The sequence below is a fragment of the Typopeltis vanoorti genome, chromosome 13 (assembly GCF_054136105.1).
Source record: "Typopeltis vanoorti isolate ZY-2024b chromosome 13, IOZ_Tvanoo_1.0, whole genome shotgun sequence".
Classification (NCBI taxonomy): domain Eukaryota; kingdom Metazoa; phylum Arthropoda; class Arachnida; order Uropygi; family Thelyphonidae; genus Typopeltis; species Typopeltis vanoorti.
In genome coordinates, this window is record NC_143561.1 from 100741329 (window position 1) to 100759615 (window position 18287).

The 18287-nt window shown below is 34.9% G+C and overlaps 1 protein-coding gene across 2 annotated transcripts in view; it reads left to right on the plus strand.

Moving 5' to 3' along the window:
- The window catches only part of LOC150100412 (vacuolar protein sorting-associated protein 33B-like), a 257234-nt gene that overhangs the window by 126758 nt on the left and 112189 nt on the right, over positions 1-18287 (plus strand). For both annotated transcript variants that reach the window (XM_090402344.1, XM_090402342.1), the window contains exon 15: positions 5099-5290. In XM_090402344.1, coding sequence (XP_090258470.1) covers positions 5099-5290 — 192 coding nt within the window. The remainder of the gene's footprint in view (positions 1-5098; positions 5291-18287) is intronic.

The following is an 18287-nucleotide window of genomic DNA, read 5'->3' on the forward strand; positions in this document are numbered from 1 at the left end:
TTATCTGAAACATCATGTGGTAGAGGAGGTGGATTAGGGGTTTAGGAGTGATAAATCAGGTGATAGCATCAGAGGATTTGTTCTTAACCAGGATAGCCACTTTGCCACATAGTGATCATACAGTCTTGACAGTGTATGTAGCTTAAGGTGGAATTTTCAGTTAAGGAGGATATATGTTGAATTACAGAGTTAGTGATTACAATAAACATAGAAGATAGCTTAGCTTTGCATAAGAAACTTCAGGGTAAGCATTTTAGTAGATTACAGATAATAAGGGATGTTTGAGGGAAGTAATATCAGACTGTGTACCCAGGATCATCTGCAGACAAGTGCATATCTCCAGTTAAACCTGTTTAATGTCATTAATATACAAGTTATATAACAGTCTAAAAACAGATTCCTGCATTATACCACTAGTGACTTTCCTCTTTTATGACCACAACCCCCCCCCCATCCCCTCCCAATACACAACTTTCTGATACCCAACTAATCTGGTATCCAATCCTACCCATTTCAGTTTAAGCAACTTGTAGCAGTCTATCAAAATCTCTTGCAAAATCTAAGTATATCATTGTATATGCATCTCATTTGTCACCTTGTAGTAGATAAATAAATTGATAAAACGTGACCTCCCTTTAACACTCATGCTTACCATTACAGAGCATATTGCTGTTATCAACTAAATTTTCTATCCTGACTCCCACCAACTTTAATTACAACTCCAGATATACACGTTGGTCTATAATTTTCAACCTGAGCCTTATCACTATCTTTATGAAGTGAAACAGTTTTACTCTCTTTTCATTCCTTTGGGATTCTGTTGCAAACCCCTATTAAACAGGTATGCCAAGGCTGCCATTAACTTTCTGGCTTAAGAAAGTTAATGGCAGTTAGTGTTATATCATTGTCCTGTTGTTGCATCAAGTACTTATTTCCTCACATGCATACCTCTTGCTTACCTACTTTCTAGCAGTTTATCCTCTTGCATTTCCTCATACTCGAGCTTCTCATTTTGTTATAATGATGAATTCCTCATTAAATAATCAATTTTTTAATTGATTATCTGATTTGCTAATTTTTTTTCTCATATTGCACTTTTGCTGTCCTTATCAAATTAGTCAGTTGCCTTCCTGGCCTGTTCCTTGTACTCTTCTTTCAAATGATTATTACCATTATTCATCTTGCGCTGCCCTACAGCACTTTCTTTTTCCAGATTTCATTCTTATTCCTTTCATTTATTTATTTGACACACATCTTATTCAGCCTTTTGACATTTGGAATACCTTCCCACATATGTGCTGTTAAATAACTCTTGATCAGCGCCCAAACAGCATTTATCAACTTTCCACTTAACTTCCTATTACATGCATACATCAAAGCTGTTCCCTAAGCTTTTCATAATAACTAGCTCTGTAGTTCCACATATATCCTTTCCTCACAGAAGTCTTCATATGGCCATCCCCCATCCAGGTGATCTCTTTGTGATCACTTTTGCCGACTTGAGGGAAATCAACATCATCAACATTAACATCACATACTCTGATGATGTGATCGGATCTAAGCCTCTCTGTAACATGCTAAGATAATTATCCTTCAAGAACTCAGATTCATTTTCCTTATTCCCAGATATTATTTCTTCAATTTAATCTATAGTACCATAATTAAAAGCACCCATAATGATCACTTCACTGACCCAAGTTGCCTATACATTTCTTTACCACCCATCCTGTCAACTTCCACCTCACACCATACTGCCTCAAAACCATTGGCATTCATTCCCTTTTTTAATATCTCTACCTTGTACAAATGGCATTCCCCAGGTGTCATTAATGACTCTCCTCCATTCTTGTCCTTCATATTCTCATGGGAAAACATCGTACCCCCTCCATTTTTATTCCCATGAGAAACGTAATCCTTATCCAACCATCTTTCACTTATTCCATCAATTTCAGGTGAACAAACTCAGTCAGTGAAAAGTTAGCCTCTTTTATAACGGATTTTTGAAATAAAAACAGCAGTTCACTTTTGGGTGTATAACCAGTTCCTGCCTATGCCTAATCAGCTTTATCTCTACTAATCCGATATATCTCCTCAGACTCAACTAATTATAAGTGGCATCCAAGTCTCACAATCTAGTGGTCCCTAACAATGTTATTGTCTTAAATAGTGTGGTTTCTACAGTCAATTTGCTTGAGTTTACAGGATGAAAAATCTACCTGCTTGTGCCACAGATCAACCATCTCAGGGACCCAATCCCATGTACACATTTCCTTTTGCTTCCAGCATTCCTCTCCTTATGCTATTTCTTTCTATCCACCCTAACTCCACCTCTTTCCCTGTCCATCTTGTATTCCTCTTTCTCACTCTCATCTCTCATGCTACTACTCTCTCTCCATTCAAACGCTTCAGTCTCATCTGCTCCACTGTTGATAACAGTGACCATTACTCCTCTGTTCACTCATTACTTGTTTGCAACAGTCTTTCTCTCCAAGTTGCTCATGCCAAATCCATTCTTCCTTCAAATACATCCCATGTATTAAAAATGTGTACCTTTGCCTCACTCAGCTTTACCAACATACCATTCATGATTCTTGCTCTATTTCTTGTCATTGCCATACCTTGGCAACACACTGACAACCTTTCTGACCATGCTATTACCTTTCACTTTCCTCAATAACCTCTGGATAACCATTCTGACTTTCTCCTTCTTTCCAAGAAAATCATTTGTTCCCACAGCCATGACTACCTCTCATATCCAAAGCATCAATTACTGTCACCTTGTTTATCCTCCCTCCTGAAAACAGACCTTGTGGACCCTCACATTCTTGCCAAAAACAAAATAACCTGGAGTTTATGGTGAACAGAAATAGGGATGAGATATTGGGAGGAAAATTGTACAAACAGATACTAGAGGGGACAGCCACGGGTTCTCCACTCTCTACCCCTGACCAACTTCTTTATGGAGACCTTTGAAGAAAAAGCCTTAAACTCTGCGCCACATAAACCTACTATAAGTCTGTGCTATGTGGATGATGTGTTTGCCATTTGGCTGCATGACCTGGGTACACTCCACAATTTCTCAACACACTTAATCAGTCAACAACCCAGGATCCATTTTCTCTTGGAAAAAGAAAACAACAGTCTCCCTCTCCTAGACACTGATTACATGCCAGCCTGATGGATCCCTGGCTTTCTCTGTTTACAGAACGCATACAGGTAGATACATTCACCAGCAGTCATACCTCCCATCCCAACAATATGGGATTATAAAAACCCTATATAACAGGGCAGAATTAATCAGTTCAGATAACAATACCCTAAACCTTCTTAACCAATGGCTGCAATCCCCCCAAAATCCAAAAAATATTAGAACCAGTTAACCCCCCCCCCCTTCTCCCTTCATAGCAGAGATTACTCTAAATCTATCACCATTCTATATATCCAGGAATATATCTGAAAAACTAACAAAAAGTCCTTAAAAAAAAAAAATCCTCACAACTAGTTACAAACCACATAAGAAATTAGCATCTCTTATTCACTCCACCAAAGACCAGCCATTTCCTCTAGACCTACCTGGAGTATACCAGGTCCCTTGAAGTTGCAAACTGTCCTACTATGACCAAAGCAGGACAGCCAATATCAGGATACCCAAACACAAGGACTACATCCAGTTCCACCACTACAGCCACTCAGAACTTGCTGACCATGCATTGGACACCCACCACAGAATACGCTGGAAGAAGGCCACTTTATTACACTGCATTTCTTACTTTATTACAAGTAAGAAAGATTATTCCTCAAATCAGCCTCAGCTCTGAAAAACTTCCCAAACATCAATAAATTTGGGCATGAGACTGCCCCAAATTCAGGAAGTATATATTCTAAGATAGTTGACTCAACAGCCAAGACCACCCAAATTAGCCCATTAGGGCACACCTTTTAGGACTCTAGAACCGACTTCAGTTACCTTTCTTTAGCCACATTTGCTTAGTGTGAGTGCTTGCATGCACATATCGTTTTGTGATCCCTGAAGATGGCAGTGTTACATTGCCAAAATATACGTAATTATTAAAGTAATGAAACAAAGAGCCAAAAGGCTTCGCTTCGGCGATGTAAAAATTATTTACATTATCCACCTTTACTACGAGTTGCCCAGTATTGCATCACCCAGTATTTGCTTACACTTGGACTCGCCAAACTTTTATAGTTTGCTATATTCGGCATGAAACTCTGATGATTTCTATCTTAGAGTTTCTTATTTGGCTTGGAAATAATGTGGGATTAAATAACCCCTTAATTTAAATAATTTTTACATTGCCGAAGTGAAGCCTTTTGGCTCTTTATTTCATTAATTTATCTGTGCACCTTTTTGAAAACTCATACTGTAAAGTATTAAAGCTATTATCACTACAATCTTGGTATTATTTGGTCTACCTACTCACTGATGGGACCTCAATAAAGGTTGAAACTGGTCTGGGTAGTGACCTATCTCCCTTAATGTAAAACAACATACATCTCCGAGGGGATGAGTTTTACATTAGGGCAAATATTAAGAATAGCGATCCAACTTTATCCACCTTTACTATGAGTTGCCTGGTATTGTACCACCCAGGTATTTGCTTGCGCTTGGACTCTTGCTGAATATAGCAAACTTTTATAGTTTGCTATATTCGGCATGAAACTCTTTGATGATTTTTATCTTAGAGTTTCTTATTCAGCTTTGAAATAATTTGGATTAAATATCCTATTAATTAAAGTTTTTATAGTTAATAATTGAGTTTACATTTTCATTTCCTAAAAAATTAGAAGTAAATGATTTCAAATTGATAACAGTTTAAATGTTAGAACCTCATGACATGAAATTTTGAAACTAATTACTGAGGAAGCATGTACTTTTTATAGCAAATAAACAGTGACGCTTTTGTTACTGTCACATATTACTATAATCAATTGATTTCAAACTTTGAATTTGAATAGGAGAACAGCTTTAAAATGCTATCTGTAAATAAACTCTGATTTGTGAAGTATTTAACAAATTCAGATTGATTTAAAGTGAATGATTTAAGATGAATTGTACATAATTCTGTGTAATTTTTAGAGTCATGGTCACAAGCATTTAATTACCTTCCATCACCTAAAGAGATTAGGATTATTCACAGAATCCATTAGAGTGATTCCCTCTACCACTAATACTGCTGCAAATAAAATTGCTGGAAAAATGGTTGTTGCTGCTGTTAGTGCCTTACCACGTCGCAGCTCTTTTACTGCTGTTGCCCGAAAACTAACATTGGTAAGTTTTACACAGTCATATTACATTTTATTATTCTCTGTAACAATGTCTCTTTTATTCTAAATTCTTGGTATGCTGACAGTTAACAGTGATGTATTTTACAAAAATTTTAACATTAACATTTTTTCCATATTGAATTATAAAATTAAGAGTGATCAACTCATCTGTTATTTTTCCTACAACCCAGAAAGTTGCCTGTAGAAACATAGAGGACTTATTGAATTCATTGCCTCTTGACTAATGGCATCAACTGTCTTAATATTAGTTTTTATACTAGATATTGTAGGTTCTTTTTTAGAATTAGCATAAATTCATGGTGGGTTCTAATTCTGCAGAGACTGTTATCATGCATTGGACCAAATATTTTTCTCAGGATTTTCCTTTCAAAAGCTAAAACCAAATCCTCCATTCTTGCCACAAATATCCATATTTCACATCTATAGGAAACAAAGTGGATGAATTGTGAATTTTATAATGAGTGCCATTTGTGAATGCAAATGTGAGAGAGAGATTCCTCTTCATTATTTGATTCTCCAGCACTTCTGTTACTCATCTGGTTGGCTTCTAATCATCTCTCTCCCCTAATTTTGGGGAGAGAGATGATTTAAATTAAATTATTTAAATTAAATCGTTTAATTTAAATTAAATCGTTTGGCATGGTTCCCAATTTTCAAATTTGTATCAATTAAGTGATTGGCTTGTTTTAATTATTTTGTTGTTGTGTTGTTAATTCATTTGTAGGTGTTGGAAGTTTTTTCCCACTTGGTTAGACTATAATAAATTTAATTTAATCCTTATCCAAGTGTAAGCAAACAAAGTTTGCACCTGAGGTATCTTCAGGACTGAGAAACTCATGGTAAAGGTGGACCAAGCTCTCATCACTTGTCTTAGTATCTCCCATAATGCAAGGCACATCTCCTTTTGGACATGTATAATGCTATGCATTAAGGGAAGGGCCACTGTCCAGACCGGTGTCAACCTTTATTAGGTCTTGTCAGTGGGAGCCAGACCCGGAGGTGGTGATACTAAAGTGGAAGTAATGGAGAAGTCATATTTACCTATACGAGTTGCCAAAAGGTGTCTCACCTTATTATTAAATTACTCTGGATTTAGAGAAAGATGTTGGAAGTTTTTTCCCATTTGGTTAGACTATAATAAATTTAGTTTAATTCTTTATCCAAGTGTAAGCAAACAAAGTTTACACCTGAAGTATCTTCAGGACTGAGGCCACTCGTGGTAAGGTGGACCAAGCTCTCATCACTTGTCTTAATATATCCCATAATGCAAAGCACATATCCTTGCGGACATGTATAATGCTGTGCATTAAGGGAATGGCCACTAATCTTCAGGTGCAAACTTTGTTTGCTTACACTTGGATAAAGGATTAAACTAAATTTATTGTAGTCTAACCAAATGGAAAAAAACTTCCAACATCTTTCTCTAAATCCAGAGTAATTTAATAATAATGTGAGACACCTTTTGGCAACTCATATGGGTAAATATGACTTCTCCATTACTTCCACTTTATATCACCACCTCTGGGTCTGGCTCCCACTGACGAGACCTCAATAAAGGTCGAAATCGGCCTGGGTAGCGGCCCTTTCCTTAATGCATAGCATTATACATGTCTAAAAGAAGATGTGCTTTGCATTATGGGAGATACCTAGACAAGTGATGAGAGCTTAGTCCACCTTTCCCGCGAGTTGCTTCAGTCCTGAAGATAGTTCAGGTGCAAACTTTGTTTGCTTACACTTGGATAAAGGATTAAACTAAATTTATTATATTCATTTGTAGGTGTATCTGGTTGTTAATATATTTAATTCTGAAATATGTTTCTCTTTTCATTCTAGCTCTTTACTTGATGTCACATACATTTGTCACAATCTTTACAATTTATTTTTTATTTGTATTTACAAGTATCTATAAGAATATAATATATTCCTTTGGTGAATTAATCTTTTCCTGTAATTTACTTAATTATATGATAAACTGAGATTGCCTTTATCATGTTCTGTTGTGGGTATCATTTAAGGACCAGCTATCTTTAATCCTGGTTGATCTTATAGTAAATTATTTTTATCTTTTTTATTATTGCTTGAGCACATCCTTCATCAAACCAATCTCTTCTGGTGGCTTTTTTGTGTCATAGCATTTTCATATCCTCGAATTTTCTACTACAGTAGAATCCATTTTGTAATATATATCATCCATTTTCTTTTCTATATCCTGTTCTGTATTTGCAACCTTTTTTTTACCTTTTAATTTTGTGAATATTGGAACTGGTTTTAACTTTCTCTTCTTCAAGCTTCTACAAGTTGAATATTAGTATTGTTTTATTTTGCTCTTGTTTCTCTACTGAGGTTCTGCATCTGCTTAATTTTGACTAGGTAATGATAGAGTAGTAATAAGCAAGTCTGCCTTCCTGTGGTATGGTCTCTTTCCACAAACAATGTTTGGCAAGGCAGGTATTGCCACCTTATAAGTACACCTTCCCTAGTTGGAGAAAATGCCAGCTAGATCTCCAAGCAGTAGGTGACTTATCTCCTGGTAAAACACCACTGCTCTCTTTGGAAGTCATAAAGTGGCTATTGCTATATTTTATTTCCAGGGTAGAGTCTCCAGTTTGTCTAATTACTGAAGTATTGAGACCACCTTTCTTGCAGATGTCAGCATTTGTAGTTCACTGCTTTCCTTCTCTAAACTTGACAGATCCAGCTGGAAGGAAAGCCAAGTTATTTATTGTCACATATTTTTTGTGTCTCATAAAAAACTTTGTAAAAGCATGACAACAATGGACCTGCATTACATTACTTAACTACATTTCCAAAATTTCATATGCCAAACTTAGGGGAAGAATTAAAAGATAATTCCATATTTTCCCAAACACATTTCACTAAAATAATACTAGATGCTTTAAAGTTTTTCAGAAATATCGTTAAAAGCTTTTGGGACACAGTAAAGCTGGACAATTTTAAAGAACTAGTTGATCAGGTTATAACAAAATATCATAGATGTCACGGTAGATATTTCTTTCTTGAAAACTTTGGTGCAATGAGTGATGAGTAGAGTGAATTTCCACTTGAACATCATGGTAATGAAGCAATGCCATCAGGTTAGCAATTAAAACATTAGTATGACAGGAGAATACTGTTGATTTCTCCAGGGATGCATGAAGCTGCTTATAAGAGAAAACAAAGTACCTAAAGTTATGTATGAACCTCTCCTTGTGCCAATAATCCTTAAACCACTGACCATTTGCAAGTGATTACCTCAAAGGAATAATTTTGAGTACTGCAGTCTCCTGTCCCATATAAATGGCTTGCTGTCCCAAATAAGCAAAAAAAATAAAAAACTGGCACTTTTCTCGATTTTGTTTTGTTCTTTAAGATTTGTCCTAAATAACTGTGTATCCCAATTAACCAGATTCCAATGTGTATGTATATGGTCTGACTGTATGTGTGGTCTGCCTTCCTCCTTTTGTATTTGGATTTCCAGTTTTTTTATGAGGTCACTAGGTATAATGATGCAGAGAAAACACTCTTCAGTATTACAGGTCTCAGAGTTATATTATTTCACCATATTATTTCACCCATTCTTTCTCATATACATAAATTACCTTTTCTCACTGACCTCAAATCCCCATCTACAGTTTTGCTGATGGCATCATTCACCACTCATCCTATTCATATGACAAACCTTGCCATGCTCAAACATGAACTTCATCTATAGGATCATCTATGGTAAAAGTATCCTAAACACTGATCTACACACCATCCTTCAGTGGGCTAATAACAACCTAGTCACCTTCAGTGCTTCCAGTTTTCTTTTCAAAAATGATCTTTATTCTTCTACTTTGCTAAATGTAACCATCAAAACTATACACCTCTCTCTTCTCAGGTCGACACTTACTCCTTTTTTTTACTCAAGACATTACTTTTTATCTGCCTAGCTGTTTGCTCTTTACAAATTGTAAATCCACCCAACCTTGGAATACTGTGCTCACATTTGGTATGGTGCATCAAAAAACCTCTGAAAATTCGATGCTGCTCAGATGAGGACAGTTAATTACAACCTCTCTCTCTCGCTCTCTCTCTCACACACACAGGTTATCTTCGGCTATTGTCTCATAACTAGTCAATCTCCACATTGTCTCTTCTACAGATATTTCCATGGGTATATTCAGTAGAACTGGCATCCACCACACCCCCATTTTTTACTAAATCCATAGAAATATGGACAAACCCCTGCTCATCATCTTTTTACAGTTTAGCTAATAACTCACCCAACCTGTCTGCCATTCATCTTTCTTTCATCAACCTCAGTTCTGTGGAACAGCCGTTCCCATAAAGTGTTCCCTAAGGACTACAAACTGCAGCTCTATAAAAGGAATAGCAACAAATTACTTTGCTCTTCACCCTAGCTCATCTCCCCCTCCACACACACACACACAATATTTATTTGAAATTGGCCTCGTGGCCTCTTGTGTGTGGATGTTATATATATATATAGATATAGATAGAGAGATAGATAGATAGAGAGAGAGAGAGAGAGAGAGAGACCATAATGCTTAACTGTATAGAGTTTTTTTTTTTTCCTTCAAAATAAACTATGTTATCATGATAGAGAAGAATGGAAAGCAATATGCTCAGTGTAACACTTAAAGACAGGATACCTTCCCCTTTGATAAGATGAGAACAGGTGGACATCATCAGTTACATTCTGCACTCAACATGGATTTGGGCTTGACACATTGCAAGACATAACAATACATGATGATCTAATTCGTTGACAAAATGGAGACCTGTGGATGACAGTAGGCAAAAGGGAAGACCAAGGAAGAAATGGAGATGAAATTTCTTAAGATTGCTGGAATGCAATGGATGAAAAAAAGTCAAATAGAATAGAAAAATTTTGAGGAGACCAGGCCCGTCTCGAGGCAGGGGCGGAATGGGCAAATGCCGCAGCAGAAAAGTAAAAGGGTGGAAAACTTACAAAGGTTTGTTACAATTATACTGTGGCAGAAAAAATAAAAAATTAATTAAATTGGATATATCATATATTTCAAATGTATTAAATTTATATATACATATATATGAAGATAATTATATTTTATTCTAATTATTTAAGCTCCAAATAATTAATTTTATTTTGATAATCCCTGGGACAGAAACATTTATATCCAATTTCATTGAGAAAATTTGATTCTCTTATAAATAGAATATTTTTATATAATAAGCAAAATTAATGAAAGTTTTATTTAGTAATTTAATATTTTAATATAAAAAATTTGATATATTAATAAATAATATAAATATGAAACTGAAGGGCAGGGAAAAAAATATTTTTTTTGACCAAAGGGCGGAAAAAACAATCTTGCACACACTCAAAAATTTGCTCGGGCTGGGGCTGGAGAAGACCTTCATCCAGCAGTGGACTGATCTAGATTGAACAGGAAGACATCCAACATGTGGTCCTTATTCCAAATGACTCAGATTAGGGACTTACAAGCATTTGTGCTTGAGATGTGCACATATGATGGTATGAATATCTTCCATATGCATGTATATAGTGATTTGTTTATTATTATATTATTATATGACACCTCCAGAGAGTCTAAAGACTCAACGAGGGAGGGCACCTACTCTAGAGCTCTCTGTCTCTACCAACTACAATGAACCGCAAATACACCAACGCCATCTACCACCCACCACCACAGTATTTTCACAGACAATCACAAACATCCATACCCAAAGTAGGATTTAAAACCTATAGCCTTTTGGTTGGAGAGCAGATACACTAACCACTTGGCCAACCAGGCCAGCCATTTATGTAATGATATATTAATAAATTTATAGCACAAATGAAGAAATTGAGGAATAAACACTGATATTTGAACTACAGTATAAGTAAATCCATTTGCAATTATGATATTCCATCCTTCATTGCTATTTCATTTTGTAACAGCTAAATTTTCCAAGCAGTGACTTGTTCTCTTATGAGTTAAGTCATTCTTCTGTTTTTTTGAATAAAAATAGTGTTTAAAATATGTTTTAACTTATGCATTCAGTATCTTGATTCAAGAAAATGAAACTTAACTGTTGACTATACATAGCTGCTTTGTCACAAAGAAAAACCTTGTTATGGTGTGCAGAAACTTGGGGGAATGGAGTTATTCCACAAAACAGGATACTGTCTTCATAGGCTTAGTTGCTTCATCCATAATTACAAATAATAACATCAACATTTTACAACACAACTTATATAACATGGGAACGCAGACACATACATACTATACTTATTATATTGCATGATGTTATTTATGTCTGTGTGGAAAGCATCTTCAACCAGCAAACTGAAAATGTTCTGAATTTGGAATTTCTGAGAAAACAAATATATTTTTAAAAGACAGCTATTAATTAACAGTTACAAAATGTGTTAGAAAATGCAATTTTCACTTGGCTTGCATATGCCAGAAAATTGTTACGATGTGATAATCATTAACTAGAAAAATTTACGTTAAGTCGTTCTGTTTTTGTAAACAGAACAAATTTGTAACAGAAGTATAAGAAACAGTTTGCAGTTTTTACTTTTTATGCAGATAAGCACTATACAATTAAATGTTACAGTCTGTGTTTTTTTTCGTTAAACAATACTTAGTCAAGCTTATGTTCTGATATATTTGTAACAAAGAACCTCATCGTCATCATGACGCTAATTACAGATATAGACCATATTGGTCTGTTCCAGTCTCATTATCCTTCTTCCTCTTCTGGAAGGTCTACTTGGCCTTCTCTTTCCAATTGGTTTATATATTATTAATTGTTTAGGATAATGAGCGTTGGCCATTCGGTTTACGTGTTCTATCCAATTTTGTTTAATTGTTTAGTTTTTATTTTATTGATTTTATTTTTAGTTATTTTAAAATATCTTTTTTTTTTTTTGTGTGCGTGTGTGTATTTTGCAGTTCTTCTCATGATTCTCATTTCACTTGTTTTTATTCTTTGTTTATCTTGTCTGTTTGTGCTCAAATTTCTCTGCCATGTAGGCACTGCTGAAGTATTGTATATTTTCAAGCATGTTTCTTTTTTGTACAATATTTGGATTGAGTGTTCTATTTATTTTGTCTTTTTCTCCTTCATATGATATTTCACATCCAAGATAATCGAAAGTATTTATCTGTTCTATTATTTTATTATTAATAACTCTTTTATTTCTAACTTGAGTTTGTTCACAAAATGCCATTACGTTTATCTATGGATATTTTCATTCAAAACTGTTCTACTGTAATGTTTAAATTATATATTGCTCTTTGTAAATTCTTCCTTATCCAATATTATTACCTGATCATCTGCAAATAATAGTGTATTTTGTTATTCCAGGAAATTTCTATACCTGGATTATTTAAGGTGTTCCACTTTATTAAATTTCATCAATATAAATATTGAAGTGTTAGAGACAGAGTGCATCCCTGTCCCTTGATTTATAGATTGATTTTCAGACATTTATTTATTTATTTTTATTTCATTATCTTTGTATATATTCAATATTGCATATAATAAAATGTTAGGTATATTTATTCATTGTAATATATTATATCTCTTCAAGTAGTTTTTAACAAAAAAACTGCATCTATTGTAGAGCATCCTTTTCTAAATCCATTTCGACATTCTAATAATATTATTCTGATGAAATTTTTTCCAACAAATTTATAAGTTTAGAGTTTATTCCATCTTCTGCTGATTTACCTTTTTTTTTTTTTTTTTTTTTTTAAATTTTACTTAGGTTGTTCTTTAATTCTTTCATTGTTGTTATATTATTTAAAGCATTTTGTAAGTTTTTGGTGTAATTTTTTTTTTTTTTTTATATATTAGTATTATCTGTCCAGAGATCTGTAAAGTAATCCAAGAATTCTTTTAAATCTATTTCTCAATTTATATTTGCAGTTTCTTTTATATCTACATTCATGTGCTTGTATTTTATATGCATTGGGTCTTATTTTGTATATCGGTTCTAGTCATTCAATTCTTCATAAAAATATGTATGTTAACAGAGTTAATAATCATTCTTTTATATATATATATATATATATATATAGACACACACACACATGCATATATCATCTTCTAGGTATGATACAAATTTTTCCTAGCTTTTCTGTGTCTCTTTCTGGTTTCTCTTTTGTCTATTGCTCGCCTCTTTTTATATTCAATTTCATTTTCTTGTTTTTTGCTGCATCTTCTAAAGATGAGTTTTTTATTTTCAATTATTTTATTTCAGTGTCCCATATATGTAATTTTTTTGCTATTTTTATGTGTTTCTAGACTTTCATATGCTGCTGATGTAATCATTTCTTTTATATTATTCCATTCTTCCTCTATGTCTTCATTTTCTTGTATTTTTTCTAAATAATTATTAATCCTCTGTTGGTAAAAATTTCTTATACTTAAATCGCTTAGTAGTATTACTTTGTAATTAGATTGTAGTTAGATTTTTTTCCTCTAGAGTTTTGTTTGTTTATTTATTTATTTTTGTTACCAATTTGGGAGAAACCTTAATTTTGCTTGCACTAAATAATGATCTGTATCTATTTCTAGCTTCCTGACTTTAACATCTAGGGAGTGGTTTGCTGTTTTTTAATTGCCATAAAGTAGTCTATTATTGATTTTTGTCCCCTTGCACACCATGTATATTTTTATGTTGGTAGAGTGTATTCATTATTTTTAAATTATTATATAATCAATGAGTTGCTTTCCATTTTTGTTTACTGTTGGTTCTCCAAATTTTTCTGTATTATTATTAATTTTTTTCATTCCTATTCAGGCATTAAGATCTCCAGGTATAATTATTTTATCTGTCGTATTTAATTTTTCTTATATTCCTTGTAACTGTTTGTAAAAGTCATAATTTTCTTCTTTTCCTTCTTTGGGGGCATACATTGAAACAAGTGTTAAATTTGCTTTAATTTAATTGCACTTCTAATATTCTTTTATTCCAGTATATATAATGAATTATTTTTGCTTTAATTGATTTATGAATCCAAATCATTATGCAACTTTTGCACATGCTTGTGCAAAAATAGCCTAATTGTGTGGAGTGAACACATACTTGTGTATACTCCACAATATATGATATAACATGATAATTAGTTATTTCTTTTGTTCCTTTAAGTTTCTTTTGTGTTTCTGTAAGAACTGAAATTTCTGTATTTTCTTCATTTAAAATTTTATCTAATTCTTCTTCTTTATGTACTGTGTTTCTAATGTTCCATGTAGCATATTTCACCACAATTTCCAAATATTGTTAACCTTTTCCAATTTGCTGTCTTTTCCCTTGTTTTCTGTCCAGTTTAGATTGAGACTTGAAAGTAATATGTATTTCTTATCCTAGTGGTGGAGCCACAACCTTAGAACAACTAGTCTTGCCTTTTTTTAGAAGATAGCAGAAACTACAGTTTGAGTGGAAAGAGTCACCTCCTTGCTCTTGAATTGCTCTAGTAGCACTGGGAGGAAGGAGTAAGAAGTGAGAGAGAGAGAAAGAAAAGTAGAAGACTAGTCTACAGATATAATATATCAAATGTATATCGTAGGAAGTAGGATCTGGTCTAGCTTGGGTATCTTGTTTGCCATTCCTTTACTCACCAATGTGATTCCCTGAGATTAGAATAAAGAACCTTTATATGAAAAAAAAAAAAAGTTTATTTTAATTTTGTCTTAAAATAGATAAAATTCACCTATTTTGATATCTTTTTATGTTGATTCCCATACATGAGAGGTTGGTTAATCAACCTATAGTACTGTGATAAATTTAATTTAATTCTTTATCCAAGTGTAAGCAAACAAAATTTGCACCTGAAGTATCTTCAGGACTGAGGCAACTCGTAAAGGTGGACCAAGCTCTCATCACTCCTTGTCTTAGTATCTCCCATAATGCAAAGCACATCTCCTTGTGGACATATAATGCTATGCATTAAGGGAAAGGCCACTACCCAGGCAGGTTTCGACCTTTATTTAGGTCGAGCTTGGTCCAAGAGTTGCCTCAGTCCTGAAGATACTTCAGGCACAAACTTTGTTTGCTTACACTTGGATAAAGGATTAAACTAAATTTATTATAGTCTAACCAAGTGGGAAAAAATTTCCAACATCTTTCTCTAAATCCAGAGTAATTTAATAATAAGGTGAGACACCTTTTGGCAACTCATATAGGTAAATATGACATCTCCATTGCGTCCACCTTGGTATCACCACCTCTGGGTCTGGCTTGCACTGACGAGACCTCAATAAAGGTCGAAACCGGTCTGGGTAGTGGCCCTTCCCTTAATGCATAGCATCATACATGTCTGCAAGGAGATGTGCTTTGCATTATGGAGATACTAAGATAAGGAGTGATGAGAGCTTGGTCCATCTTTCCCGCGAGTTGCCTCAGTCCTGAAGATAGTTAAAGTGCAAACTTTGTTTGCTTACACTTGGATAAAGAATTAAACTAAATTTATTATAGCCTAATTAAGTGGAAAAAAATTTCCAACAACTATAGTACTGTGTGTGGGTTGTGGGGTGGGAAAGAATAAACTCATTTACATTTGATTTAAAAGGCTGTATGTTGTTCCACAATACAGCACTAGCGGGGATGAAGGAAAAGAAACTTGTTCTGTTGGTTTCAAGGTGTACTGTGAAGGAATGTTGGGCAGCAGCTGAATGTGTTCCAACAACTGAGTACTGAGTAGGAGAATTATTGATGCTATTTCAGCTGAAGATCACCATGGAAATATTTATAGAATACACATTTTACAGAAACAAATGACTGTGCAAAAGTGGGAGGAGTGAGTTGGTAAGAGATGAGTTATTAATCAATGTAATTGCCCTCCTCTATTGAGTCGAGCATTTTGAGGGAACTCTTAGTGCCCACCACTGGAAATGTAAGAGCAGTATTTAATAGCTGGGTGGATTTGTGATTTATATAAGGTTAACAGCTGTTCAGAGGAAGTAAAGTCTTGAGCAAAAGAGAAATCCTAGTTGTTAGAAGCTGAGGATGCAATGGTTGTGATGTGTTTATGTCAGGAGAAGCTTGATGTCAGAGTGATTTCAAGAAGAGAAATCTCATCTTGTCTGGAAATTTGAGTGTTGTCAAAGGTAATACTGGGAATAAACGATTCTTTTTTATGAGAAATAAGACGATACTAGGTTTTGCTAGCATTGAAGTTGACGAGGTTATCTGAATCCTATTGGAGGATGGCTCGGAGATCAGAATTGATGGCAGTGATGGTTGATGATCTGCAAGTTGAGCTGATTTGTATAGAGTAAGGTTTATCAAATGAAAATGAAGAGCGGAGTATGTTGTCATCTGCAAAGCTGTGTATTGGGTTGGAGGTCAAACTGAAGTAGGTCATTGATATATAGAAGGAAGAGGGTTGGTGAGAGAATCTTGTGGAACCCTGGCACTAGTTGAATGGTGAGAGGATAAGGAACCATCCACCATCACACATAGTGAGCATCCAGATAGAAAGCTGGCAATCAAACTGCAGAAGTCCTGGAACAGACCAAATGATGAGAGTTTGTTTAGTAAGCCTTAGTGCCAGATCAAATCAAAAGCTTTGGAGGTATCAAGTGCAACCACTTGAGATTCACCAAACTTCTCCATGGCATTTGTGCAGAGATGGATGATATATGTGAGTAGATCTCCTGTTGATCAGTAGCGACGGAATCTATACTGGTGGTCATTTATTAGCCAGATGCCTTCAGGGCAGTGTAGGGATTGGGAATTGATGCTTTTCTCCATTACTTACTACCCTATCTCACTCACCTCAGTGAGTGAGATAGGGCAGTGATTTGTCACCATTCTTTGGAATTGGTGGGTTCAACATAGGCCAATTTCCAGGCTGTGAGATAAATACCAGTGAGTAAGAAAATATATACAGGCAACATTGGATAGGAGTCTGTTCTGGTGCACAAACCTTTAGGACAATTGAAATGCTATCAGAACTAGTAGACTTTTTTGTGTCTCATATGGACAATATTTTTCTGATCTCTTTATGGCAAAAGGATGTAGAGGGAATTGTGGATTGGACATCTGGAATGGTTAGGGGCATTTACCGTGGTCAATTATGCATGCATTGGAGGCAAAGTGTGAAGCCAGAAGATTGGCTTTTTCTCTGAGTGATGATGCAATAGAGCCATCTGGATATGATAGGGGGTGGGAATAGTGTTGGGCAAAATTTACAACCAGTTGCTTTGGCAAGAGACCAGAAGGCTTAGCTGGCATTTGGACAGGCTGCAGACTTCCTGCTTTTTGCTCTTTCAGACTCTGTTTTGGAAGCATTCAAGCCTAAAATGTTTAGAAACATTTTAGGCTTAAGTATAAGCATCAAAGGAGGATGGAGTTCTTGATAAGCCAGTTGTGGTATGCTCGATGTTTTATTTGTACAATCTTGACACATCTTTTGGAGAACTAGCACTTAATTAGGGGATGGCAGTTCAGGGTAGTATGGGGAATGTATGTCTCCATGCCAGTAAGGATTACTTTGGTGATATGTTTGCTGCATGTGTTTGGGTTGGAAGGCCAGGAACAATAGTCCACTGGTGGCTGTGTAAGCATTGTTACATGGGGTGGAGACGAGTACTAGATTGTAGTTGGAATTACCTAGGAGGCCACTACATTCACTGTTATTTAGAAGGATTACTCATGAGAGAGAGAGAATACTAACTTCAGAATAAGGGAGTCATTGTTCGATCTCACAAGACCGATACCACATTTTGAGTACTTTGCATAGATATGGTCATCTATATTCAGAAGAGATGAGATGAGGAGACAGTTAAAAAGAGATCTAGTAAAGAATAACCATGATGATATCTGGCATGTGGAATTGTACATATATACATACAAAGAGATTGAAGAAATGGTCTTCAAGGTTTGGGTAATAGATGAGAGATATGACAGAAATATGTAAGTTGGTAAGGGGATCTTACAGTATAGATGCATTGAGAATTTACAGCACATAGAAGAA